We start from the raw sequence: 27,196 nt of genomic DNA, 5'->3' as shown, positions 1-27,196 counted from the left end.
GTACCTAAATAAATGTTTGATTCTTTCACTACACACTGTGAAAATCACTGTTCTACAGTAAGTGCATGCTCGGTACTAACTCCCTTTTATGAATGGTTGGAATGAAACCCACCTTTGTGAAATTGGAACAGGGCGGGTAAGTTCATTTCAGGATACGTTCCAGTCTGCAGCGTGTTTAGGCTGTCTGCCATAGACTTACTGTCACGTTCTATAACTGTGTGCGTGTATACCTGTATGTGAACCAGCGCGTCGTTGAACAGTATGAACCAGTGGTTGGAAAAGCGGCCAGCGCCCTGCAGAGTCAGGGTTCTGTTGCTGCTTTCACATAACACGCGTCGCTGTGGGAGACGCAGACCCTCCTGAAAGACACAGTCAGGCAAGTGTGTACATTTACGAGTGGCAATGTGCTCAGCTGCATGTTATTGTTCTAAGCTGTACTTCAGTTTCACCTCACTTTCTCCATGCCATTGTTCCTCTCGCTAGCATGTGTGCTCATAGCATTTGTGAATGCTAATGACTCTAAAAAGTCAATACTAATGTTAATTTCACTTCAGGCATGTGACTCCGGTGCACTAAAACTGGTTGACACATGTTGACAGTCATGCCCTTAAGACACTGTGCTAGTGAGGCTTTCACTGACACATTCACCTTAACACAATTAATCAACCTCTCTGACAATGTCAAACAAAACTCATCATTATTGTCTTTGAAGTCAGACAGTTAACAGTACCTTATTAACTAATTGATTCTTTGGCTGTCTGTCAAGAAATTGCATTATCTTCTAAAGGTCACCAATAAGTAGTAGCACAATTTTAGTTTGTTTTTTTTTCTCCATAGCAAAATTTTTTCTTTCAAAATGAACATTTGTAGCAGGTCACAATAAATGGTAGGTTGCACTCACTGTGTTTTTCCCAGAGTGAGTCTTCCAGAAGATGAAAGTGACTTCAGCCTCCTTCTTCCTCCTCAGCAGTATTGCAGAAAGGTGTTCGTACTGCACACAGCTCTGATGTAGGTACTGATACTCAGTTGTAAGCTAGGGGACAATAAAGAGGCCCCCATTCATAACAATAACGCATTTGGTAGCAGCTTAAATGTCAGAATGAGTACCATAGAAAATGTGATTCTGATCTTAATCGCGTCATTCTCGATCAGACGGGAAAGAGCATATTTGCACATTTTCATGCTTTTATTTCAAGTAGACTTGACTATTGTAATGGTCTTCTGACTGGACTCCCCCAAAAGAGCATTAAAGAGCAGCAGTTCATTCAGAATCCTGCAGCCTGGGTTCTGACCAGAACAAAGAGGTCAGAACATCCATCCATCCATTTTATGAGCCGCTTATCCTCACAAGGGTCGCGGGAGTGCTGGAGCCTATCCCAGCTATCATCGGGCAGGAGGCGTGGTACACCCTGAACTGGTTGCCAGCCCATCGCAGGGCACACATAAACAAACAACCATTCGCACTCACATTCACACCTAGGGGCAATTTAGAGACTGAGGTCAGAACATATTACTCCAATTCTAAAGTCTTTACACTGCCTCCCAGTCAGTTTTAGAATAGATTTTAAAAGTTCTGCTACTGGTCTATAAATCTCTAAATGGCTTAGGTCCTGAATACATGAAAGAAATGCTAATGGAATATAAAGCCAGTAGGGCTCTGAGATCGACAAACTCAGGTCAAATAGTTGAGCACAGAGTCCAAAGCAAACATGGTGAAGCAGAATTTAGCTGTTATGCTGCACACAAATGGAATAAATTGCCAACAGAAGTGATGTCAGCCCCAAGTGTGAATGTTTTTAAAGGGAGATTCAAAACTCTTCTTTTTTCTAATGCTTTTTAGAGCATTTCCAATCTTAAAAGATCTTTCTTGCACTGTATGCTGTTTTACTTGTATTTTTATTTATACTCTGTTTTTAATGTTTATAAGCTGTTTGGTATGCTTTTAATCATCTAAAGCACTGTGCTTTGCTTATCAAGCACACTGGCTGTAACACACCTTACCATTGATTTACACTTATCGTGTATGTGTAATGGCTGAATGGTAGAGATTCATCCTCACCACGTCGTAGCAGGCTTCCAGTTTGAGCAGGACTCGATTGTACTGCTGAAGCTGCTGCAGAGGCCAATACAACAAGGAACCCAGATCGGCGTCGCCGCTTACCGACAGGTCCAGTTCAAAAAGTTTGGTCTGCTTAGAACCTAAACACTCACTGGAGAAATATGCACACAGAGACATGAAGAATCTATTCGCATGTTTTAAGACACATCTGTCTGCATTGTGGTTAAATCCAATATTGTAATCAAGAGGTGTCAAAGATCCGGCCCAGCACACTATTTAATGAGGCTCACTAAAGCAAATAAAGTGTGTTTACTTGCTCTGACTTGCTAAATGGATTTGTTGTTTTCATTTTGGCAGAGAATCTTGCTATTTTCCCTTCTTAAGATGAATTGAACAATAATGTGCTTATACAATACTTAAAATATTTGCTTGCCACTATTTTACATGACTTTTGATTTCAAATTCAATTTGGCATTTAAAAAACACATACGAACAAATCAAGTGCAACCCCAACTACGTTGTGGCCTATGATGAAAATGAATTTGACGCCCCTGTAAAGAAACTTACAGCGAGAGTTTATGGAGCAATTGAAATCCACCCATGACCTGGAAGTCCCCCACAACAGTGCAATACCTGCATGGAAACAAAAAACATACAAAAGTACACAGTCAAATAAACTCCACAATGTCATTAGTACCTAGAATTCCACCTTACTCAGTATAGATGTCCAGGAAGTGCTGAATGTGCGTGAGCAGGTGAAGGGAAGCAACATCCCGACGTAGCACGTTGTGCAGGAAATGGGTGAGCGACGTCGAGTGTTGACCAATGAGGATGCTCAGGTGAACAAAACTCTTATAAAGGGAGAGGAAGAGACGAGTGCAGGGATCACCGAGGGATGGACACGCACTCTCTATGGGGAAACATACGCAAACACAAGCACATTTTATATATTGTGACTTATCTTTCGTTTGTCGTGGCTTCTTATGATTATTCCATTGGTTCTTAGAGGAGACTATGCATTTTTTTTCAGAATTTAAAATCTTTCCCAGGTGTCTTAATTACATGCCAGCATTTGTTGAAATACCAAAAGGATTAATGATTATAGAATACTTTACACACTCTACTTTGTCATGCTAAAATGTGCCATTTTTTTAGGTACTCTCTCGTGCAAGAGATCGACTGCATACGCAACATATATACTGTTGGGCCAAATCTGTGCATACAAGTTTCAGGGCAACTTTGCTTACCTTTAGACTTTGACATGATAGCAGAGGCTTTGCACACATGGTGGCTGTACAGTGCATATAAAAAGTCCATGCAACCCTGTTCAGATAACAGGTAACAAAATCGCCTAAACACCTAGGAAAATGTGTTATGGTTCCATGACACCAAAGGTGAACGTTTTAGTCATAATTCAAAAAGGTATATTAGACGCAAACAGAACCGGGAGGAATTAAGAACAGCTCAAACTAGCGATCAATGTTAGCACAAAATATGTAGGCTTCTGCTAGAAAGCAAGGGGGAAAAAAACAAAAATAAGGGTCATGAATTGCCTAGTAGAAGATCTAAAATTGATTTGGGGTTCATCACAAGCACTTTAAATTGTGGCAGGTGTGTTTTGACTTCCATTTAATATGAATGACAGGGGTGTGTAGAAGACAGTGTCTTCATCCACCTCAGCTGATCATGGAATGTGCATAGAAACTTGGTGTTGGGGGGGGGTTATTATGTAAATTGCTCCACTTGCATCTCAGTGGAGCGGAAGTGCAGAACGTCTCGCTCATTGACACTTTCAGAAATATTTAACGGGCAGTTCAATTGCACTCTTGACGAGTGGGCAGGCAATAGAGCGACTCAACTATCAGTGTAGTAGCAATTAAGAAGTATATCTTCCATTATATGCCCTGTTTGAGTGTAAATCAAAACCACCGAGCAGTAGCTGTAGCACGGCTCATGGTTCGGTCTCTATATTTTTTTCCCTTTCCACTTTCCAGGTGAAAATGTGCCATAAGTGGACGCCAGACCGAGATCCTCACTCACCTTTGTTGAAGAGGGGCATAAGAAGCAGCTTTCTTAGGCTGCTCAACCAGTAGTAAAACCTCCTCTCGATGGAAGCCAGCTCGTGGATGGCCGAGATTACACCGATGATGATGTGGTTGGCCAGCAGCGCACACCTTTGACCGCCACTGCACACACTGCTGATGTAACCCATCTACGCACACAGACACGTTCCAGTCGTCAAACGCAATTAATAAACTGTTTAAATACAAGAGGCGTAATTCTCTTTGTTTTATGTTTCGTTTGAACATAAACCTCAACTGGGAGCGGCAATAAACAGCTAAAAGCCAATTTTTTTTGAAGAACTATTCACTATTTGTCAAAGTGCTGCTCATTGTGAAGTGAGCTGAGTTTACTGTCGCCATGCAGCACTCATATCTCAAGCCTGCGATCGCAAGTCAAAGAAGAAAAAAATAATAATAATAAATTCGTCTGGACAGTGGCTCATATCTGGAAAATACTTGAAAGTCAAGTCACTAGTATCTCACGGCCCCAGTGTAGTTGCTACTAGTCAAGCATTAAAGTACTCTATGCTCTCAAAATGAAGCCCTTTTCCAACAGCAATCCACAATCCATCGTTATTCTCCTCCCACAGGTGAACAACCAAAGACAGCCAAAAAAACTCCACATCCCTGCCAACAACCACACATACCAGGTCAACACATTTTTACGGGCCCACACACCTCCATGCAAAACGGCATCAACGTGGGTCTGACTGTGTAACTTTCAGCCCTGTTGGGTGACCGCTGGCACGATCTGGCACCCCGGCAGGATGTCTCACTCTGCTTCGACCTCGGCTCCTGCTGCTGCCCGCAGTACAGCAGCAGGGGCTGGTCACATTCTCCGTCAGCCAAGAGGAGGGAGTGGCTCTGGCCCGCCGACACGTCCCACGCCCGAAGACCATCGGAAAGCTACGGAGGCCACCCAGGTACAAAGAGTCAATAAGGACAGAAAAGTGCAGACAACATTTGATATCTTCAATGTTCAATCCATATTTTGTATATTTTATAGTTCTTGATTGTTATTTTTTTGCTGATGCCTTGGACGAGATGCTGTATGTGAATACAATAACTTGTCCTTTAATTCAATGATTCCCAAAGTGTGGTAGAAGTACCACTAGTGGTACGCGTGCTCTCGCTAGAAAGAATCACTGAATTAAATCAAATTCAAATGTACATTTAAAACATTATTTACAATCAAATGTATTAGAATGAAGCTTTCAGCTATGCAGCCGCTTATTTGGACTGTTATAAAAATCCAGTACAGTACATTTTTTTCCTTACTTCTCATGTAGAGTAAAATTTTTTTTAAGTACATTTCAGTTGTATTTAACTTAAATACAACAAATGTGCTTTCGGGACTAAAACCACAGCCTGTGTATTTTTTTGACAGTATTTTAATGTCGATCATTATGGTGGTACTTGGAGAGCTACATATTTTTTGAGGTAGTACTTTTAGGAAGTTTGAGAACCACTGCTCTGATTAATTTAGTAAATAAACTGCAGCAACGCTATTAGTAGAAAGTTAAAATAGTAACTATTTATGATTTAAATTTTATAAAGAAGGCAGACAAACTGAACACTGATTAATACAATAAAACATATAGCAATATAAAAACATGCAAAAACAACCATAGAACAGCACTTAAATATTATTTCAAGCATGATTTATCAATTTAAATAAATAACATTTATACCTTAGCCTGCTGTGGGACAGTAACAGGACTGTTGACATGACCGAGTTGTCCACACATGTTGCTGCCCCATGAGTAGACCTGCATAAAAGAGTGCTTTGTCTCTAATGTTATACAGTATTTTGAAGAATTTTCGATTTATTTTTTTTTCTTTCATTTTTATGTGAGGGAGGGGGAAAAAGCAGAAGTTGTGACAACTAAGGTTAAGGTTTGGGGTTACGGGAATGCATTAGTTAAGGCTCCAAGTGTGACAGTTACCTGGCACTGAGCGGTGAGAGCCAGTGAATGGTGTGATCCTGCGGCGACTTTGATCACTTCCTCGCCTGTCAAACACTTAATACAAAGAGGCTGGAGTCTGACACACACACACACACACACACACACAGAATGTTAAATGAATCAGTCTCTAGTTTTGAAAAGGAAAGGTGTTGGATACAGCTCTGAAGTGGATTCCTGTGCAACTACTCAGACCTGGCCAGTTGATCGCCATGGCCCAGTTGCCCTTCGGAGCCTCTCCCCCAGCTCCATACCTCCGTCTTCAAGGACGGAAGCCCATCCTCTGAAACAGAGGATGGCTTGCTACTAAAATGTTGCTGTCGCCTTGGGGTTGCTGGGGGGGGGGGGAAATGAAAAGAAAAGAATGAGCCAATGGAGAACAGAAGCCACTATGGGTAAAACGATTGATAAAAAAAAAATAATAATTTTTCCACAGGAAACGTTACGGCAGACTCAAGCACCACTCCGTCTAGAAATAAGTGTGCGTGATGGTCGCAAGCCAGGAGGAAAGAGTATGTATAAAGACAAGAGAAGGTCCGAAGTTTGGGATCATTTCACTCTTAAAAAAAAATAAGACAAAGTGCAATGTAAAGCAGAACAAAGTAACCTACCACAACAGCATGTCTACAATTACTAACACAAGTTATTGACGTTATACAGACTACCACCGCGAGTAAATGAAGGATAGACACAGTCGCACTCACGTTATTTAACAAACAATAACAAAATAAACATGTAATACGTTCATTCATACATTCACATCATTCGACGGCCACAACTGACTCAACAATACACGGACTGGCTAACAGTCAGCCGCTAACCTGAGCTCACAAGAGCCAACTCTACACTCTCATTCGCCGACTCCCACATCACTCACCAGGCCCCAACTTTTTAAGTCAAAAACACACTCAAAGTCACATATGGTGTGGAACGCAAGGATGGCGCCAACAATAATATCTGCACCTCAAACGCACATTGCTATTTTGTAAGGCAAAATCGTTTTTAATCTGATTACTCAATTAATCGATGGGATAATAAGTAAAATAATTGATTATATGACATAATCTACAAAGAGTGTACTAGGTCCCCCACTGCCTCCCCCCACTGCAGATGTTTGAACTCCTCACCTTCGTGTCTAAGCTAAGTCACACCACCCTACAGAGGCTACTGACAGGTCAATTTGTGGCCAAAGGCCTGAGAGGACACTGCTTCTCTACAACAGCTGATTCTTTAAACTGCTGCAAAAGGTCCTCAAACCTATTGGGGCCCATATCTGAAACATTTTTACATTGCTACTAGTGATACTCAGTGCTCCGTGGTTATTTTAGTAGAATCTTTTTAATCTTGTCACCTACCATGGGTGGGTGTTCCAGGTAGGGAGCATCTCCTGGTTCCAGTTTTCCCCTTCTGGTTTATGTCTTTAAGACTAGAGCTCTTGTGCTCCAGCATTATTTTTTTCTTCCACGGAGAACCTTCTTCCAAGCCCACTAGAGATGAGGACCGGACCACGTCACTGTTGGAATAGGAGAGAAGATTAAGAATCAAGTGCAACACACGGTGTCCTAGGCAAACGAAATTGAATAGGCTTGATGTTGAAACATAAAAACAACAACATATTCTATGGATAGAGATTTTATAACCGATTTCACAAAGCTTAACAAAAGCTCAATATCCACAAAAGTTCAATATCCAGTCAGTAGTCCAGCTAATGTTTTGTGCTCACATTTTTCTCTCACAGTTGGCTGTGCTTCCACATTTAGAAGCAAGCAGCCGGCCGCACCACACCCTCACCGGCGAGAGTCAGCATATTTTAGAAAAAATGAAATCGGCCTTGTGACATTATTCTTGATCCTTCGGGCATTTTGACAAAAGCATGTCACAGAAATGTTAAGAAACTTTTAAATTGTGAAAAAAAGCATAATGTCTCTTTTATAGTTAGTTTTTTACAAATCAGTAAAATTTGAGATAAATTCTGGGGCTTGGCTGTGTTATTGGATTATAATATAGTTTGTATTTTTTTTTTAGGACAACCTGTACTTTAGGCAAAGGTCAATGTTTTTGTTCACACCTTACCTAAATGTCAAGTAATTTTCACATCTGGTGTGTAACAGTTCATTAGAAGGAGTTGAAGAAACATAGCTGTCATCTAGACAAAGAAGGCAAGAAGGAAAGTTAGCAAACCAGAGAGAACGAACAACAAAAAGATCACTCATACGATATTAATATCCACCAACCTGAGGTTTGACTGCTCAGTGAGTCTGCGTCTCCCAGCCTTCTGCTATGTTGCATCTCTAATGAGTGACCAGAGAGTTTCTGGAGGAGGTTGTGAAGCTCCAGCTCATTAGGCAAAGCGGGTTTCTTTTTATCTGTCAAGGCTGGCAGCGGGTATGATGTAGTACAGCTGTCCGTCTGGGTTAGAGGGTCAGCGTGTTCATCAGGCTCAATTTCGGTACCGGCCAGAAGAACATTCCTAAAGCACAGAAAAATGTGAAAATTAAGTGGTAGAAAGAAACAGAACTGCAAATGTTTGTAATACTTCACTCTTTATTGTCAGATATGCTGCAGGAGTATGGACAAAGATGAGCTTGCGATTCATGGCTAATGCCAGCTGGCCAGAGCCTTTGTCTGGAACGTCTTCTGGCTGAAGCCTGAGAATTGAAACCACAGAAGGGGCTTAAAACGTCCTCCGTGAGTCCCATTTTTGGATAAAGTATTTGATGAGTTTCAACCTCTGCTGTCATGCTTTCCGTAAGCTCCACTCCAAGTGGACAGTAGTGCGCATCATCAGAAGCAAAAGCCTCGTCCCTCTGTGATCCCCGCCTCTCTTGCGGTTTTGGAGTATTGGGATTTTCTGGATGTAGACAACGAACCAGAGCAAGGCTGTGGTAGGCCCCACAAGCCACCTGATGGAAATGAAAACCATAATACTAGAACTCAAGAACATTAGTTTTTAATATTAAGATGAAGACATCAGGGAAAATTACTGTACCTGAATCACATGCCTGCCAGCCAAGTGTTCCACCTAGACCAAAAACATAACATATTTTCATCAATGATGTCATCATTAATCATAGATAATACCATGGCAGCCTTTTTGGCCAGCACATCTGCTTCACACTGAGAGGTTTGAATCTCTGCTCAGGCCTTCCTGTATGGCGTTTGCTTGTTCTCCCCGTGCTTACGCAGGTTCTCTCCAGGTACGGTGGCGCCTTAAGATACGAGGGACCTGACTTGCGAGGTTTTTTTTTTTTTTTTTTTTAGATACGAGCCGTCGTTCAGCTGATATTTTGCTTGGTGCGCAAAATTGAGATATGGGCAGTGTCAAATGAGGCTTCAACCTGTTTAGTGCCACTCTCAGTTTAAGTTAATTGCATAAAACAAAGAGAATTAGACATTATACATTTGAAAGAACCACATAGCTTAGCCTTTTGTTCGCTAGCTTAAAGCTAATGCTAATATCCGCAATGATTAGCATCTATGTGGCGGTGTTATAACCCTTTAGGCAGTGGATATTTGAACACAAAATGTGCAGCAACACATGTAGACAAACAAATAACAATACTGTATTCTTTATCCTCTGCGAACAACAACAGCTGGGATAGGCTCCAGCTCACCCTAATGAGGACCAGTGCTATGGAAAATGGATGGATGCAATAACGGGAACAATACTTACATAACATTGTATCAATGTGAGTAAAAAAAAAAAGATAGAAATTGAAAATAGATTAAACATGACACCTTTTGCGGTTTCCACACGGGGAAGTTGCTTGTGACGAGGCCGAGCTGGCATCCACTGCCCCAGGCCCACAGCTCATTCTGGGCTGACAAAGCCAGACTGTGCTCCCGTCCGCAGGCCAGATCCACAATCCGAACCATCGAGGGAGGAACCACCTCGTTGTCCACCACAGCCAGCGGGTATGGGTCTGCAACTAACACAAACTGTGCGTCGAACACAGAGCCTCCAAAATGTGTTTTTTGTACGTTTTCAGGGAAATGCGGGGAAACAATACTGATGACTTACCAGTCACGTTTGAGTCCGCGTCCCCCTCGGTTGGCCCACACTGTCCTGCGGTGTTCTCCCCCCACATGTACATGCCACCCTGCTCGCTCAAGGCTCCGCAATGAAAACCACCGCAAGCCACGTGCACCACAGTCGTCCCTCGCAAGGAGACCTCCAACAATGGAGCTGATGGCGGAACACTGAGGCCCCTCCACAGCAGCTCGCCAAAAGAATACACGTGACCACCTGGAGGGAAAAAAAAAAAAAAAAAAACAACAACAACAAGTGATGAGTTTACCTAAACATTTTCTGAGATGAAACTAGAGTTGGAACAATTAATCTAATCAATTATCAAATTAATCGACCACTAATTTGATAATCCATTCATTGTTTAGAGACTTGTTTAACTCTCAACAGGAAATATTCTCAGAAAGTAGACTCATCATCTAGGCGTTTAATCAAAATAAGACTTTTGCAAACATCTGATTTTAATTTGGAAAAGAATTATCAATATTTTCTTACGCGTTACGGACCAAACCAGTAACTGAATCATAATCAGTTTGTACATTTTCTGCACTATCAATTTGAAATAATGTCCTGTTTTTGAAGAAACTGATGGATTTTGTTTTTATCCGATTCATGGATAAATAAAAAAGAAAATTGACAGATTAATCGATTCATAAAATAATCGTTAGTTGCAGCCCTACAAGGGACATTGACTTGTAATCTAGAGAATTGTGTCCACAGTCAACAAAGGTCAGTTCACCACAGCAGCTTAGTTGTGTAAATTATATGTTGTTATGAAGCAATATACTGTATGTAGCGTACAGAGTATGGTTACTTACATGAAATCACACAAAAAAAAAAAAAATAAAAAAAAACACACACACTCTTGATAGTGTAAAGCAATCTATAACAAAAGCACCATTACTATGAAACAATGCTACTCTGTTACATTTATAGAAATATCCTTGAAAATCACATTGTAGAAAACCCATTACAGCAAAGAGCACCAAGACTATGTAGCAAGGCTACACTGATGTTACATTCATAGAAATTAGTTACTAAATATCACATTTACAGTCCAAAAAAGTTATTAAAAAAAAAAAAGAAAAAGTCAACAACTTTCAGCAAATGGCTAGCCTATATGCAGGATATGAATATGATGAAAATAATCTATTTGAGTAGTTCAATTCAAAAAGTGATTCATATATTGACACAAAATGTGAAATATTCATGATTTTAATCTTTAAAATTTGGGGGATAATAGTTTACACCTTTAGAAGACCCAAAAGTAGTTTGAATACTAGAAAAAAATTAATAATAATTAGGTAGGAACTGGTATTCTGAAGTGTTTTCATACGCGTTTAATGAATTTGTATAACGCATGAGCTTCACTTTTTTAAGTGAACTACTGAAATAAATAATATTTTCCACAATATTATTATTTATACAGATGCTCCTGTATGTACTGCAGGTTGGCTCCATGTTTTTCCACGATATTCGAAAGATTAAACTTCATACACGTTACGAGTTTTTTAAACATAATCTCTTACCCTGTGCCAGCAGGAGTCCATGATGTTCTCCCAGGGCCACCTGCAGGACACACTGGGACAGAAGCACTCTTTCTGGGCTAAGCGGCTCGCTCGGTCCCCCCGACTGCCAAATGTGGAGCAGTCCTCGCTTTGGAAGTGTGCTGGCCGCCTCTTCTGCAAAGCTACAAATGTAATTAGTGTTACTATGTTTTGCCTGACTAACCGCTGTAGCCTTGACACCAAAAGCAAGCCCTTGTTGTTACACGTGAGTCGGGCTGGACTAGACAACACATGCAAATGACTCACTGAGCAACAAAAATCAGAAAACACAATTCACAACAGAAATGGAGGATTCCCAACCTCGGCATACATCAGTTCAAAGGATTCATTCTGGGCATGAGTTTGGCTTTTTCTTTGGCTTTTATTTAACACCAAAAGAGTCAAGTAGTGTTTAGAGAAGATGACCACAAGCACCAGATGTTATGTAAGAACGTGGTACCACTTTTAACTAAAAACTGCTCAAAACGGTTAGTTTTAGCTGCTTGTTTACACGACAGCGTCATTTGGAGAGCAAAATGCAAACATCTGAAAACACCATCGTTATCTTTCCTGTGTAAATACAGAAAGAATGCGCATGTGTAAATGTGACTCATGAATCAATCAGAGTACCCGGAGAAAACTCACAAGCACGGGGACAACACGCAAACTCCGCTCATCCGTGAATCGAACCTGGAGCCTCTCAAATGTGAGGCAGGTGTGCTAAACACTACGTCACCATGCTGGATAGTAGAAAGTAAATGGAATGGAAACAAAGCCTCCTTGCAAATTCATCATCTTGAACGACATGGGTGTGTTTGTACCTGTGCTCTTTGCTCTCCATAACTTGTGCATCAATCCTTTCCAAAGGACAGGGACGAAATGTTTTGCACACTGTCTGTGGATTTCAGTGGAAATCTTCTGTCATGGCTTGACAGCATCATGGTCACTTACTGTGTGGCTTTTGGATGCCTATAGGAATAACACATTCCGTCTTTTAACAATCACTTCATACAGAACAGCATTTAAATGTGCATAATTCACCACATGGTCGAATAACATGCGTGATAACGTGGGGTTATTGTTAAGACAGATACCTCCATTACTGACATGTTGGGAATATCACCAACATGCGTCAAGTTGCTGCATGTTGGTGCAAATACTGTACATTGCTGCCCTTTGCCACGCAGAACGCCAAGAATCTAATCACTCTCAAAACTACTTGCTTAAATACACACGGAAGTCCACCAAAGTAGGCCAACCGGTCTACTTTACATGTTCCTTTGTATTACAGACAAAGCCTAAATTGCTGTACTGTTATAACCAACACAATCGGCTAGCTGAATTCTACAAACGCTAAGCTAATTCTTTGGTGGAAACTTACCAAGTGTTAAAAGTGAATTCGGTACGAAGTAGCATCGGTTTGTAAGGAAAACACAACGAACTAGTTACGCGTGTGGCTGTTAAAGCCGGCGAGGAGAACAAATTGTCCAAATGTCAATCAGTGCAGCGCAGTCGAAGCAGAAGTTGTGACAGCTGAGCTCAGCAATGCTGTTGTGGAGAGCAACAGGCGACGACGGCGGCCCGCTACGATCAAACTTTACCGAGGCGCGGATTTGGACTCCACTCAGCACTCGCCTCGACGTTAGATCAGTGGTGGGCGAGTTTTTGTACTCGAGGACCACATAAGATTTTTTCTTTTTTTTTTAAATGGACAGATGGACAATGTATATTAAGTAAAACAAAAAAGAAGAAGTTGAAACATGTAGTTAACCCTCTGATGCATGAATTATGAAAGCCTTGGTCAAGATTTTTTTTCTGGTGTTTTTAATTCTTCTCAGGACATGAAAAAAATGAAATTTTTTAAAAAAAAATTTTATAAATATATTTTCCATAAAGTTACAGACATGCCCAATCCAGTGGAAAATAAATGCTGAATGACTAGCGCGTTGGTCGCAGCCAAGTAGTGGACTTAATTTTGCCTCAAATGCATCAAATTCAGCGGCACAGGGGACATCTGGTTAGCACATCTGCCTCACACTGAGGACTTGGGTTCAAATCCGGTCTCGCCTGTGTGGAGTTTGTGAACTGTCAAAGAGTTGTTGACACCATCAGGAAGGGGAAGGTCGCTCATAGCCGACAGTCTGGGAGAGCAGGTTTTCATCCACTCCCTCATCTCAGGTGTTGCTCTTTCCGTTTGCTTGTTGTCTCATCCTTTGTGTTTGTTTTATTACCGGAAGACACAGACGCCATGTAGGGTTGATGCTTCATTGTTTACTGTCTGCATGTGTGGTTCTCTCAAACACAATTGCTCAAAGTCAAATGACGAAATTCTCTTTACTGCTCTTTAAAATGGCTTTTAAATCATTCAAGCAGTAACAAGTGCGTGGGAAAATAGTCCAACAGTTTAAGGACAATGTTCCTCAACGTACAATTGCAAGGAATTTAGGGATTTCATCATCTACGGTCCATAATATCATCAAAAGCTTCAGAGAATCTGGAGAAATCACTGCATGTAAGCGGCGAGGCCGAAAACCAACATTGAATGCCCGTGACCTTCGATACCTCAGGCGGCACTGCATCAAAAAACGACATCAATGTGTAAAGGATATCACCACATGGGATCAGGAACACTTCAGAAAAATGTTTTAATACTGTTTTTAAACACATTGTAACATGCAGTACTTGAACACACACACCAAAAATTGCAAGCCATAACTGTATAGAAAATACTGTACATACATACTGTGTGGAGGTGCATGTGCCTTGAAGGGGCGGGGCTTGGTGGAGTGGCCTGTGACGTCGGCGAGTCTGTGTGTGAGTGTCTAGGCGTGAATTGTGGCCGACAGCAGCTTCTGTGTGAGCGTGCTCAATGTGTTTTGCTGTTCTCCTGGCGTTCAATAAACAGCTGAAAAGTGCATTGCACTACATAAAACAAGTATACTGTAAAAACCCAACCGCTAAAGAATAAGGCAGTATAATGGGAGTGCGAATGATAAACTGCTTTATAGCACAGTTTTGTGTAAATGACACTTTGCATTTTTGAGCTTCCCATTCAGCCACTTTTGCAGACACTTATGACCTGAATGCTCACCTTCACATCAATGGGCAGTTTGGAGGCTTTACTGAACTTGAACTTTTTGGAGAAAACACATTTGGCAGACATGGTAACCACTAGTCCACAACTGTACGATCTAATGAGATCCAATACAAAGATCTGTATTACAAATTCTCACCCTACTAAAATAATTATGCTCGATTGTGAGAGGTATTAATGTAACAATATATTTATGATTGGTATTGAAGTTTGCACTGTATCAACTTCATATGAACATCTCATGTAAATAAGGCAACTAAAATGTTACAAACATTCCTGTAACCATAACCACAATAATAAACATACTGAAACATCAGACAAGAGCTAAAACATTGGTTTGCTTCTCAAGAAAGCCAAATATTACAGAGTATCAAGAAACGTTAGACCAAACGTTAGCAGCAGCAGCCATGATCCAGGAATTATGATCAGATGCAAGAAGTGAAATATACTGGACTCTCTCATCCTTGGATTTGCCTTTTTCCCCTCTGATCATTTTTTATTTTTTTTTTTTTTAAACAGCACACAAGTCAAAGCCAAAACCCGCAGCATACTTTTGTATACAAAACCCAATGAGTGTAAACGAACCCGTTATAGTCACTACTGTACTCTGAGCTGTGGCATGCGGGTAGAAATTGATCTGCGCAGCAAAGCTCAAAACAAGCTTCAGCTTGATTTGAACACCACCGAATAGGATACTTCTATTAACATTAACACTTAACGTTGGCTTTAACTTTAACAAAGAATGCATTGTGGAACTTGTGCCACTACAGTGACCTTTGTTTTACTTAACCTCATATCCTCTCTGCTTTTTATATACTGTAAAGAGACAAGCCACTGCATTATGACCATTTGCACAATATAGTTGTATCGAATTACTATAATTCTGTCGTTACAGAGATAATAATGCTCAGTTTGAACTGACAGAGAGGTATTAATATAAAAATATGAGATAAATATGAGAGCTGTGTCTAGTATTTTTATATTTGTAGTTACCTCATTTAGCTATACAAAAAAAATATATTAAATGTTAGGAACAAATGAACATTAGGAATAAAGAAATGACTGAAGGTTAAATACTGTACAATGAAAGTACCCCGTCCCCCAAGTAGTGACTTCGGCAGCCAGTGTGTGTTCATCAAAACCCTCCTAAAGTCAAAGTGCGGCTGGAAATAAAGCAAGGTTTACAAGACACTGTGTGTGTGCATGTGTGTAGAGGGGAAAAAACATGCTGACATGAAGCCAGCCCACAGAACACAACGGATCTAAGACTGTGGTTTGATCAACCATAATAGCGTGAGGAGAAGGCAAAACCAAAACACACTCCAGATGTGCGCTTTATATAGTATGTATTATGTCCTTATGTAGAACTGCATGCCCTTAATTTGGTCTATGTCTCTCATTCAGAGCAGACCAAAGTCAACCTGAAGTAAACCGTATCTGAATAATACTCCGACGGTATTATGCACACTAACGGATGCTCATCTTAGCTTTTAATGAGGAGAATCTCAAATCAGGTAGAGATAATGTTACCATCGGCAGCATGGTGCACTATTGGTTAGCACACTGGCTTCACAGTCAACAGGTTCTGGGTTCGACTCTCATCTCAGGCTATCCAGTGTGGAGTTTGCATGTTCTCCCAGTGCTTGTGTGGGGTTTCTTCGATTCATTGAATGCTCTACATTGTTCATATGTGTGAATGTGAGCATAAATGACTGTTTGACTTGATGTGCCTTGCGATTGGCTGGTGATACATCTCATCCAAAGTCTGCTCGGATAGGCCCTAATGAGGACAAGCATGATAGAAAATGGACGGATGTGAACATACTGAATATTTAAATGTAATATTAAAGGAATGGGACTGCTGATGAATGATGACTACTCTGCTTGTGCAATATATATGGCAGAATGGTCGCCAACTGGTTAGCACATCTGCCTCACAGTTCTGAGGTCGTGGGTTCAAATCCGGCCTCTCCTGTGCATGTTCTCCCTGTGCCTGCATGGGTTTTCTCCGTGGACTCCCGTTTCCTCCCACATGCCAAAAACTAGGCATGTTGATTGAAGACTAAATTGCCCGTAGCTGTGAATGTGAATGGTTGGCGACCAGTTCAGGGTGTACCCCGCCTCTTGCACAGAATCAGAGAGAGAGAGAGAGAGAGAGAGAGAGAGAGAGAGAGAATTCCGCTTTGAGGTAGCAAATTTATGACATGAAATTCAAATATACTGGATACATATGAAATAGTATACAGATCATAAATTATATGAAAATGAGAACGTATATTTTTGAATAATTCTTCTCATCTTATCTTTTGTTTGATCCAGAAAAATGGAAAATGAGACTTTGGTTTTGAGACAATAAGGGTGGGGTTGAGTTTCAATCTGGCAATGGATGCTGAGCACATGCGTGCAGGCATGCCTTTTAAGAACATTGAAAACACATGTCAGTAGCCTTAAAAAAAAAAAAAAAAAAAAAAATTGGCACTGGTATAATTGTGTATGATTGAGACGCAAATGCAAGCAACAATCCCAACTACTGGAGGAAGTTTAAGAAAACTTCCTCCAGTAGTTGGAGGAAGTTTAAGAAAACAGAACAGATATTTCAGTTTAAACTGTATGTATGTATACATTTAAACGATGAAAATGCAGTGTCATCAAAGCAGTGTCATCAAATTAAAAATAGCTGTGCAAATCACAACAAAGATGCAACGGCACATTGGTTTAAATTCTACTTCTAATTTTGCAATGCAGACATCGAAATAATGAGGCAAAGTAATACAATTATGATGATGAAGTTAGTTTATATTGGATGCATACATGCACTCAATATACATGTACAAGAAACTTTATTCAAATTTATTTGGGGTTAATCAGAGGCATGGTGGCAGCTGTGTGTTGACTCCCATTTAACGTGATTGAATGTGATTGGTTGATTTTTTTAAACAACCTCATTCTAGTTATAAAAGGGTGTCATCTCAGTTGTTTATTTTTACTTGCCCACTCAAATCGTTTTTTTTTTTTCATTTGAGTACAGGCCATTTCCAGGTCACATTCATGGTGGAAAATGGTTTGAAAGGATTTCTCTTGGTCTCATTTTTTTTTTATCGCAAAAAAACTGCCATTTGCGAATTTTTTTGTTTTTTTTAGTTACCCTGTGATTGACTGGCGACCATGGATGCTGCTCTCCCAAAGTCATCTGCGAAAGGCTCCAGCTCACTGGCGACTAATGAAGACAAGTGCTATAGAAAATGGATGGACAGATGTTAGCAATGGCTCTCAGTCGGATTTATTGCAGTTCTACACCACTAAAACCACAAAAAATAAACATATTGTATACCACTCAGAAATGTATGGTTTGAGGTGTCATTAGATGTGTGTGAGTATATCTAATGGTTGGATAAATGGCTAGCTAGTTAAAGAGCTAGCAAGATAGCTAGCTAACTAGCTAGCTAGCAAGGTAGGGTAGGATGTAAAAATGCTAGTAAGCTCTATATTAACACAAATAGCTGTGTGATGCTATAGCCTACTACGTACTTAAGAGGCACAAACGTGACAGCTTTATAAGTGTATTTTACTAATACATCATTGATTTAGATTTATTGATTGATTGCCTCATTGACACCACGATGTAACACTGCTGTTTTGAAATGTCGGAGTGTTCTTGAAAAGCAAGGTGTGGACAGAGGGGAAAAAAAAAAAAAGGAAAAATAGCATCATAAAAAAGAGAGCGACGGCCATCTGGCTCAGGTCAACCTCCCACCGAGGGTGATGATCACAGCAGTTTGTGTGTGTGTGTGAGTCCCTCGCAGTGAAAGGTGATGACCGCAGCTGTGCGCGTGACCCCCAAACCGCAGGAGGCATCCCCCGACATCAACCCCCCCCCCCCACCCCTCCGCCTAATCCTCTTCCTTCTCCACGTTCCCCTCTCCTCGGCCCTCTGCTCCCATTCTCCAGCACACCCTTCCCCCACACGTCCGTATTTCAAAATGCCCCATCAAATACACAATAATTTATAATAAATGTCAGATAATATTAAACACAGGACATCAGAGGAACAACTATTGCAACATCACCTCCTCCATTGCTTTGCATCAATTAGCACATGAGTTCCAAGACTACGTGTGTGTGTGTGTGTGTGTGTGTGTGTATGTGTGTGTGTGTCCTGTGTCTGGGAGGGAGGGGGGTAAATTAATGACAAAGAATTATCATGCTGCTATCTTTTGAGTTGTGTTATCATCGAGTCAAGGCTAGAATCACTATTGATGCAGTCTTTTAAAATGGATGTTTTCTTGCATTTTTCGCATATCTGTCGACTGGGGTCAGCCTGGGTAAAGGTCGAGAGACCTCTTAACAACAACAGAGCTCAGTACACAATAGACCAGAGGTGTCCAGACTACAGCCCGGGAGCCATTCGCGGCCCCCACTCCATTTTTTTCTTCTGGCCCCATTGGGATGTTATGCATAACATCCTGATGAATAAAGATAAGTCAAAAATTACAAAATTACTAAACTGGCAAACTGGTCTACTGTCTGGTACAGCTGATCTGACACCTTCCTCTACAGCTGGGGCTTTGACTTCCTGACGAATAGGCCTCAAGTGGCGACAATTGGCAACTCCTCCTCCTCCTCAGCACCCACCCAAAGCAAAGAAGAAATGGAAAGAGTTACATCAGATGCAACTTACTAACTTGATTGAACAGGGTTTTGTCATGTCCGTGATTTTGACTGATTTGCAGTCTGCTTGTATGGTTTGTAAAGCTCTCCTACTCCTTCTGGCACCTACAAAGTCAAAACACATTTATAGACAAAACAAACCGGAGCAGGAAGTGCTAAACAGTTGGTGTCTGACAACCTCACTGTGGAAGCATCAGTCGTACGACCAACCCCCACTGCATAAACACACACAAACACACACACGCAGATCTGAAGAGTGCCAAACGTTTCAGATTCCTTGGTGGGGACTAATGACCTCTACAGCTCTACAGTTGACACTGAAAAGTTGGCTGCATTAAAAGCTTAGAGAGGAACACCCTCCTTCTGACACTCAACTGTGGTGCAACTGTGATCCTGTTCAGCAAGTCAAAACTAATCTGAGGCATATTCTCTCTCTACAGGTTGGAAAGACCTCTGTAGCATACCATGGGCAGGGGAGTTTTTGATATTTTTTCACCAAGGTTTTATTCGAAAGCACCACAAGACAATGTAGACCGTAATGTTGCTGTTGTGGTCCACTGATGATCACCAAAAAAAACATGCCCTCAGATCTGAACGGACTGCAACATTAAACTGAATGTATACTGCAGGTACAAGTGCCCAATTCTGATTGATACAAGAGTAAGTTCTCACCAAGCAATTTGATTGGACAAAAGTCATTCCATGAGTGATGATCTAGCACTGATCTCTTCTTTAATAATTAAATGACACAGTAATGACAGATTAAATGTACAAACGCGAGTACACACTCAGGCAATATGCTAACGCAGCTAACAAGTGCACAGACGTCGTGTCACTTGGCTTCATTTTGCATTTCTGGACTACTTAGTGTAACCTCTGCTTGTGGTGGAGTGCCCACGAAACGACGTAATAGCGTGACACGACTTGACCTGAAGTGGATTAATCGGCCAAGTCGCTCCATGAAAGAGGAACATTTAAAAAAAATAATAATAATAAAAATAAAAAAGCTTCATTTGTTTCATTTTTTTGTCAATGTTGACACTGATGCTTTGGCTAGTTAGCTGTTTGCAGCTAGTTAGCTGTTTGTAGCAATCTGTGTTGGCAGAGCCGAATAACTGATGAAATAAACAAACAAATCATAGTTCATAACTTGAAGAACTGATTTATAAAAGCAAAATCATAATTACTCCCCATTTCTGGCTGTCTCTCACTGTTTGTTTACATGTACGTACATTTCAAGTAACACACCGTGTTTACATTCCCTGAACACATGAAACAACATGCATGTGCAGAAGCCCAAATTGCATGTACATAACTTCTCCATAATAAATAAACAATACAAATACAGTGGTACCTTGACTTACGAGTGTGCCATCTTATTAGTTTTTGAAATTATGAGCTGTTGCTTGGTCGTTTTTTTTTTTGCTTTCAAAATTAAAGCTGTTAGTGAGCTTCAGATACATCACCCCTTGAGTGAAGTGAGAAAAAAATGGTGCAATTAAGGTAGTGGAATGCCCTTGCATGTGGGCAAGGAGAGCCACGGTCACCAATGCCCTTCTTAGCCTTTCACTAAAAGGGACAAAGAGTCAAACGTGCCAATACATAATGAGAACACTTGCAAGAAGCTACTGTAGGCCACAACTCACGCCCTGACACTCACACGTAGCCTAACCGACCAACCTGACTCGAGCTGCTGTCACTCACTATGCCATACCCCTGAAAGGCACACATCCACCACACAAATCCGAAACACTGATTACACTTTACATACACAGTATTTTTCTTTACACTCATGTATCAGATTTGCATCCACATTGGAAGAGACCATCCATCCATTTTCTGAGCCGCTTATCCTGACAAGGGTCGCGGGAGCGCTGTAGCCAATCCCAGCCATCATCGGGCAGGAGGCGGGGTACACCCTGAACCGGTTGCCAGCCAATTGCAGGGCACGTATAAACAAACAAACATTCGCACTCACATTCACAACTACGGGCAATTTAGAGGTGTCAATTAACCTACCATGCATGTTTTTGGGATGTGGGTGGAAACCGGAGTGCCCGGAGAAAACCCACGCAGGCGCGGGGAGAACATGCAAACTCCACACAGGCGGGGTCGGGGATTGAACCGGACCTCAGAACTGTGAGGCAGACGCTCTAACCAGTCGGCCAACGTGCCGCCGGAAGAGACCATATCGATTCAATTATTTTTTTTTCTATTGACGCTCCCATGACGCATATCTAAATTGTGCCACAAATTGCAATTGTGTCACTTGATCCATGCAGTGTAAATCAAGCCATAGTACACCACGTAGATTGGCACCCAGCCCCATTGTACTGAGCTTTAATGTTCCATTTCCTGCGGTAGCCTTAACAGAGGCGTTATACCACATTACGAGAAATCAGATGTTTTTAATTATGCTTGTTGTATATTTTTAGAATCCTCTGCAACAAAAGCGCTGTGGTCCACCCTTGTTGTTTTAATGACATACTTGCGCATTCCTACACTGAACACTTAACAGACGTCCGTATTTAGCTTTTACCTTTGAGAGCTGTTTTCAGACGTTTGTGTTTTCATGCTGCAAAAGGCTTGTCTTTTACACAAACGTCGAAAACAGCGGTTTCGGTCCACATGTAGTTGGAAAACAGTGCCGTGTAAACAGCCTACTGTATACTGTAGTCCCAAGCTCATGGCGCAGTGGTCCAACACATGGAACAAGCCCCAGCCTTCTGCTATGAGCTCCCCTCTCAGGCATGCAAGACTGCTGCAATCCCACATGACTAATTCTTAGGCTACATGAATCTCTTTCAAGCACACCCTCGCTGAAGACCATCTTTTTTTTTTTGGGAGGCCCAACCAATTACTATCATTCCGCACGTCGCTCCTCACTGGGATATTCAGATCCTGTACGGAATAAGGGTTGCAATTCACTGGGGGGGAATCAGCTGAGTTGGTTCAAGCATCTGATTACACCACCTGAATGCTTCCACTTAAATGTTCTCGTGTCGACTCAAAAAAAAAAAAAAAAAAAAAAACGCTGGTAGAATTATGTTGGGGTGGTTCTGCAGTGGAAGCAGAAGAACACTCCCTGGTTTTCCTAGCTTGATTTGCTGCAACCATGACCCAGTTTCTTGATAAGCACTGAGAAATAATGGATGGGTGTAGATGATTGACAGATCAGAAAGAGAGAAGGATACTAGTACAGTATTAGTCATTCTTTTTAAGAGGCTAATGAGCCTCTTTCTGCGGAACGCACACTCTGCCGGCCCAAATAAATACTTCTTTCAGTACTGTGCATGTGTTTGTGTGTGTGAGAGAAAGGGGGGTCGAGTAGTCCAGTACTGTGGGCTCTCTGTGTTGCACTGACAGACATTAACCAGCTGCCTGCATTCCTCACTCTCTTTCTCTCTCCTGATTCCTCGCTCGATATGGCCTACCCTTATTCAAGTGACTATACAATACTATCCCAACCTTTGCTACGTATACCATTAGTACTGTGCTAGTCATTGTGATTAATCAGGACTTCTTTTTAGACTTGGGAAAGGGGTGGGACTGAGTGTTTGCATTATCAATAGTACTACTGTAGTTGTTGCATTAATAATAATGAAACATAATACATTGCCACTTAAAATTGGTTGGTTACAATGTATTTATTGAATTTGTGTCAAGGGAAAAATGAACAGGCAGTTATCGTCTGCCTCAAGCAATTGGTCCCCCCAATCATTTATAAGTGTGAAGGCATAATTTTTATCTTACCATTTTTATTAATTTTTGTCATTAAAAATTGGTTAATTTTTTTTGTAATACATAAAATGAACTTTTATATCATTGATTAATTAGTTATAATTCAACTAATTATAAGTAATATAATAAAAATGAATATTTTGCATACGTCTTACACATTTTAGCTTTTTTTTCTCCCCTACCTCATGTAAAAATGACTTTGCCCATCTGTCCGTTTAAAAAAAAAAATCAAAAGTGGCCCTTGATCTCAAAAGTTTGCCCCCACGGCTCAATCTATAGCATCTCTTTTAAACATGTTACATAACCCACCAACTGCTGCTTCTGATGAGATAAAGTAGTACACTATTGATCTCTCCTGATAACATTTATGTGTACAAACAAGCCCAGGTCATCGTGTGCATTTGACTGTAGCCATTTTCCCTCTGTGATGTGGTCAGACAATAGGTTCGCCAGAGTACTGTAGTCCTTGCGAATGTAATTTGGGCTCTTGTTTACGTAAGTGCTCAGTATTCTCACTTTAAGTACTGTAAATCCTCATTTCACAGAATGAATGCTATGGTAAATGTTGCTTTTGGGTCAAGTCACTGCTTCCTGACAAACATCTGATGGAATCACTCTCATTGCCCTGCGACCTTAGGGACATATTATGGAAATTTGAATTTTTTTTTTAATGGCTTGTCTACAAATAGTTGGGTCTGTCAAGTGGCTGCACGCCAGTTCAAGTGTGACAAAACAACCATTGAACAAGTGAATCTGCCGCCGGACGAGACTGCGTGAAACACTATCATGCAGAAAGAAAAACAATCCCCCACACCCTCCTTTCATGTCAAAGCCAAAAGTTAACCAGACCTTTTTTTTTTTTGGGGGGGGGGGGGGGGTGCACAGATTAGCATTAGCTAACAACATTAGCTTCTGACAAGCGGCACATTCTTGATTACTCGGTGAAGTTGTTGACGAGGGGGCAGTGCGGAATATTTTGTTTGGTGACACGTCCATGCACCACATGCACACAGTGTACGGCTGCCTCCATGAGTTAAAATGTTTTCATACACTATGGGCACAGTAGAAGCCACTAGTCGCAAGGTTCAGGCTTCATTCAGGTCATGGTGACAAAGGTCGAACTCGCCATTGACCCAGCAATAATATATGGGGCGGACTTGCCACTAAAAACGGGTTAATGTCAGCGAGGATGTGTGTAGGGTCCCATAATTCTTGATCCTTGGGTTATTTTTATGAGAGCTAATTTCACGTTATTAAAACACCTGGGTACTGTTTTGAATTATGACAGAAAGCACAATTAGTCAACTTAAACTACCCCAAATATTCGACAGCCTCTAACCAAAGCCATGCCCTCACTTACGTGCACAAGCTTGATTCTCCCAACATGGCAATTGATGATGCCATGCAATTTTTAAAGCGCACAGGTGATAAATAGTCAGAGAACACATATCAACAAAAAAGCAGCGCTAGCAATACTAAGCTACATTAGCAGTCTAAACAACCTAACGTTAGCCACAGCTTCTGTTCGCTAGCTTTATGTCCAGTCGTTGGCAAACGAGGGATAGGCATTTTTTTATTTTCCAAAATGTGGATATTCTGCCATAGCTTCAGCAAAGCTCCTGAAGCCCAAGGTAACAGGTCAGCATGAGGCCACGAGTGTGTGTCCTCTATGAGTTTGCCCGTGAGTACACTGCCTCATGGGTCACGCCTTCTGTCTCTGATTGGTTGTTTTTCCTAAGGCGTTGTTGTTTCTTGCATATTAAATGGGGCGAGAGAAAGATTATTTCCCCCCCCCCCCCACAGATCATTTTACTAATGTGCTACTGTCAAATCCTCGACCGTTTTAACAATCATGATATTGACAGTGATTTTTTTTTATGCAAACTATCCCTTTAACTAGTCATGTTCATGGACAGTGTAGTTGTTTATCCATCTATCCATCCATGCAGTTTCTAGAACGCTTGTTTCCCTTGAGGGTTGCAGGTACTCACTGGACTGGTCCCCAGCCAAACGTAGGGCATACATAGACAAACAATCATTCACACCCATATTCACACTTATGAACAATTCAGTTTTCACTGAACCTAACAAGTCTATTTTGAATTAACTCATTCACTGCCAGCCCTCCCAGTTCACATGGATATTTGACGTCTAAAGCCGTCAATGGCAGTGATTAAGGAGAAAGCCGGAGTACCCAAAGAAAACCCACATAAGCATGGGGAAGACCTGCAAACTCTACACATGGAGAGCTGAGCAGAGAATCAAACCCAGAACATCAGAACTGTGAGGCAGACATGCTAACCCCTCGGTCACTGTTCTGCCCTGTCGCTGTTCAAATAAAGCATAAATTACACTAACCCTGATCCAGACTGCACTCTGTACACAGGATTTATTTGACTTCTAATCACATAATACACACACATAGACATGGGTGAAAGTGACCCATTAGACTGTCAAGTTAAATCCTCTCAAGCCTGTTGGTTATAGTAATGCGGCCAGCCCACATGCCCTGTGAGCTGTCCGCAAATTGAATAACCTCCTTAGCAAAAGTAGAAACCTTGTGTTTTCCCACCTCAAGGCCCTGAATTAGACTGTATAGACAGATAGCTGCTTTTCAAGTGGAAGCTCAAACACTCGGCATGGCGCGCATGTGTCTGACTATTATTAAACCATGCCTCCATTGGCTGAACCGGACTCTTCTTTCTTCTTTTGTTTATTTCACATTGGTCTCCAGTAAATCTCCAGCTGCAACAGGCAGCAGTCCAAACACCAGCAGGCTGTCTGGAAACCTGCTGGACTACTTCCATCTGCCCGACCACTGCACACACCGCCCCGAAGCCACAGACATACACAAGCAAACAGCAGTAGTTACACAACCCAGAGTGAATCCAGTTGACCTGACATGGCTACTACATGCCGCAATACGCACTGAGGCAGGGAGACACATTTTAATTGCCCGACTTGGGAATTTGTCCTGTGTGTGACAACACTTCTTTGGAATCATTCTTCATTGAAGTATTTGGAAACTCTACTTACATTGATGAATACGTTATGTGATTTTATTTACCTATCAAGCATTTATAGTACAGTAATTGTCATTCAAATCATTCAAATTTGGCAGGGTTGTTAACAACACTTTTCTGTGGTATGTAAAGTTTAGAAAACATATTTTCACTTTCCAGAGACAATAAAACCTCTAAGATCAAATATAATCATCCGCAACAATCACTGATGTGTTCGGGTTTAGAAAAAAAAATCCCATTGGAATTAATGGAAATCTGTTTCAGGGCTTTATTAACTGAACACACTATTAAGGAACATTTTTACATTTGAAAGTCTAAAGGGGAAAACTAATTCAAGCACTGTAAATGCAAGGACTTGTCAATGCAGTTAAACACCGTGCTCAGAAACTTTGTCACTGAGAGATGACAAAAATAAATTTCTCTCCAAACAAAAGGGTACAAAAGGCCAAAGGATGCACGGTTAATCATGCGATGTTGACTGAACTGAGCTCTTATTGGACATCCTGCATCCATTGTTCAAAGTCAAGAAAATTTGTAGGACTTTGACAAAGTATGATTGCTGAAAATTTCGGTTGAATACCGAATTGTACCGAGTTACAGGGGTTCCACTGAAGATGTGATAAAATGTAAAAACTATTTTTGACACAAGTACTCTAATCATCACTGTAAGAAATAATAATAATTCTCCTTGATACAGAATGGGAATGCTAAATGATCATATTCTATGCGTTGATGCTCACTTGTTTCCAGTTCAAGAGATGGCCAAGTCCCAAACATTTTATTTTCTTTCTTCTTTAAGTATTTCAGGAATGTTTTCACAGCCATGTCAACCTGTTTTTATTATGCAAGTGCAGGTTTACTCGGAACTAAACAATAGAATACCTTTCCACTACGTACGTACGTCGATACTCAAAATCTGATTGGACTCGCTCCAATATTTAAATTGAATAGCCTGCATTGTCTCATTCTCAGGTCGTGTTCAAACATAACAAATGGACAGCTCCCTAACA

General features: G+C 41.1%; 1 protein-coding gene across 9 annotated transcripts in view; it reads right to left on the bottom strand.

The window, feature by feature from the left end:
* The window catches only part of LOC133486657 (alsin-like), a 70,520-nt gene that overhangs the window by 16,578 nt on the left and 26,746 nt on the right, over window positions 1-27,196 (bottom strand). For 2 of the 9 annotated variants that reach the window (XM_061792135.1, XM_061792141.1), the window contains exons 1-21: window positions 13,042-13,269; window positions 12,482-12,629; window positions 11,643-11,803; window positions 10,108-10,332; window positions 9,825-10,015; window positions 9,076-9,108; window positions 8,816-8,989; window positions 8,628-8,734; window positions 8,321-8,556; window positions 8,160-8,232; window positions 7,442-7,599; window positions 6,282-6,420; window positions 6,069-6,165; window positions 5,814-5,906; window positions 4,801-5,028; window positions 4,100-4,271; window positions 2,774-2,969; window positions 2,627-2,692; window positions 2,060-2,210; window positions 902-1,033; window positions 231-359 (exon numbers count right to left, since the gene is read on the bottom strand). In XM_061792135.1, the coding sequence (XP_061648119.1) occupies window positions 231-359; window positions 902-1,033; window positions 2,060-2,210; window positions 2,627-2,692; window positions 2,774-2,969; window positions 4,100-4,271; window positions 4,801-5,028; window positions 5,814-5,906; window positions 6,069-6,165; window positions 6,282-6,420; window positions 7,442-7,599; window positions 8,160-8,232; window positions 8,321-8,556; window positions 8,628-8,734; window positions 8,816-8,989; window positions 9,076-9,108; window positions 9,825-10,015; window positions 10,108-10,332; window positions 11,643-11,803; window positions 12,482-12,501 (2,781 nt within the window). In that variant the 5' untranslated portion in view covers window positions 12,502-12,629; window positions 13,042-13,269. Of the gene's footprint in view, window positions 1-230; window positions 360-901; window positions 1,034-2,059; window positions 2,211-2,626; window positions 2,693-2,773; window positions 2,970-4,099; window positions 4,272-4,800; window positions 5,029-5,813; window positions 5,907-6,068; window positions 6,166-6,281; window positions 6,421-7,441; window positions 7,600-8,159; window positions 8,233-8,320; window positions 8,557-8,627; window positions 8,735-8,815; window positions 8,990-9,075; window positions 9,109-9,824; window positions 10,016-10,107; window positions 10,333-11,642; window positions 11,804-12,481; window positions 12,630-13,041; window positions 13,279-27,196 lie in introns of those variants that run through there. The other 7 variants (XM_061792143.1, XM_061792142.1, XM_061792137.1 and 4 more) reach the window with 7 other exon arrangements.

The sequence above is a fragment of the Phyllopteryx taeniolatus genome, chromosome 12 (genome assembly GCF_024500385.1).
Source record: "Phyllopteryx taeniolatus isolate TA_2022b chromosome 12, UOR_Ptae_1.2, whole genome shotgun sequence".
NCBI lineage: Eukaryota > Metazoa > Chordata > Actinopteri > Syngnathiformes > Syngnathidae > Phyllopteryx > Phyllopteryx taeniolatus.
The sequence above is the reverse complement of the archived record's forward strand: the minus strand, read 5'-3'. Positions and strand labels throughout refer to the sequence as shown.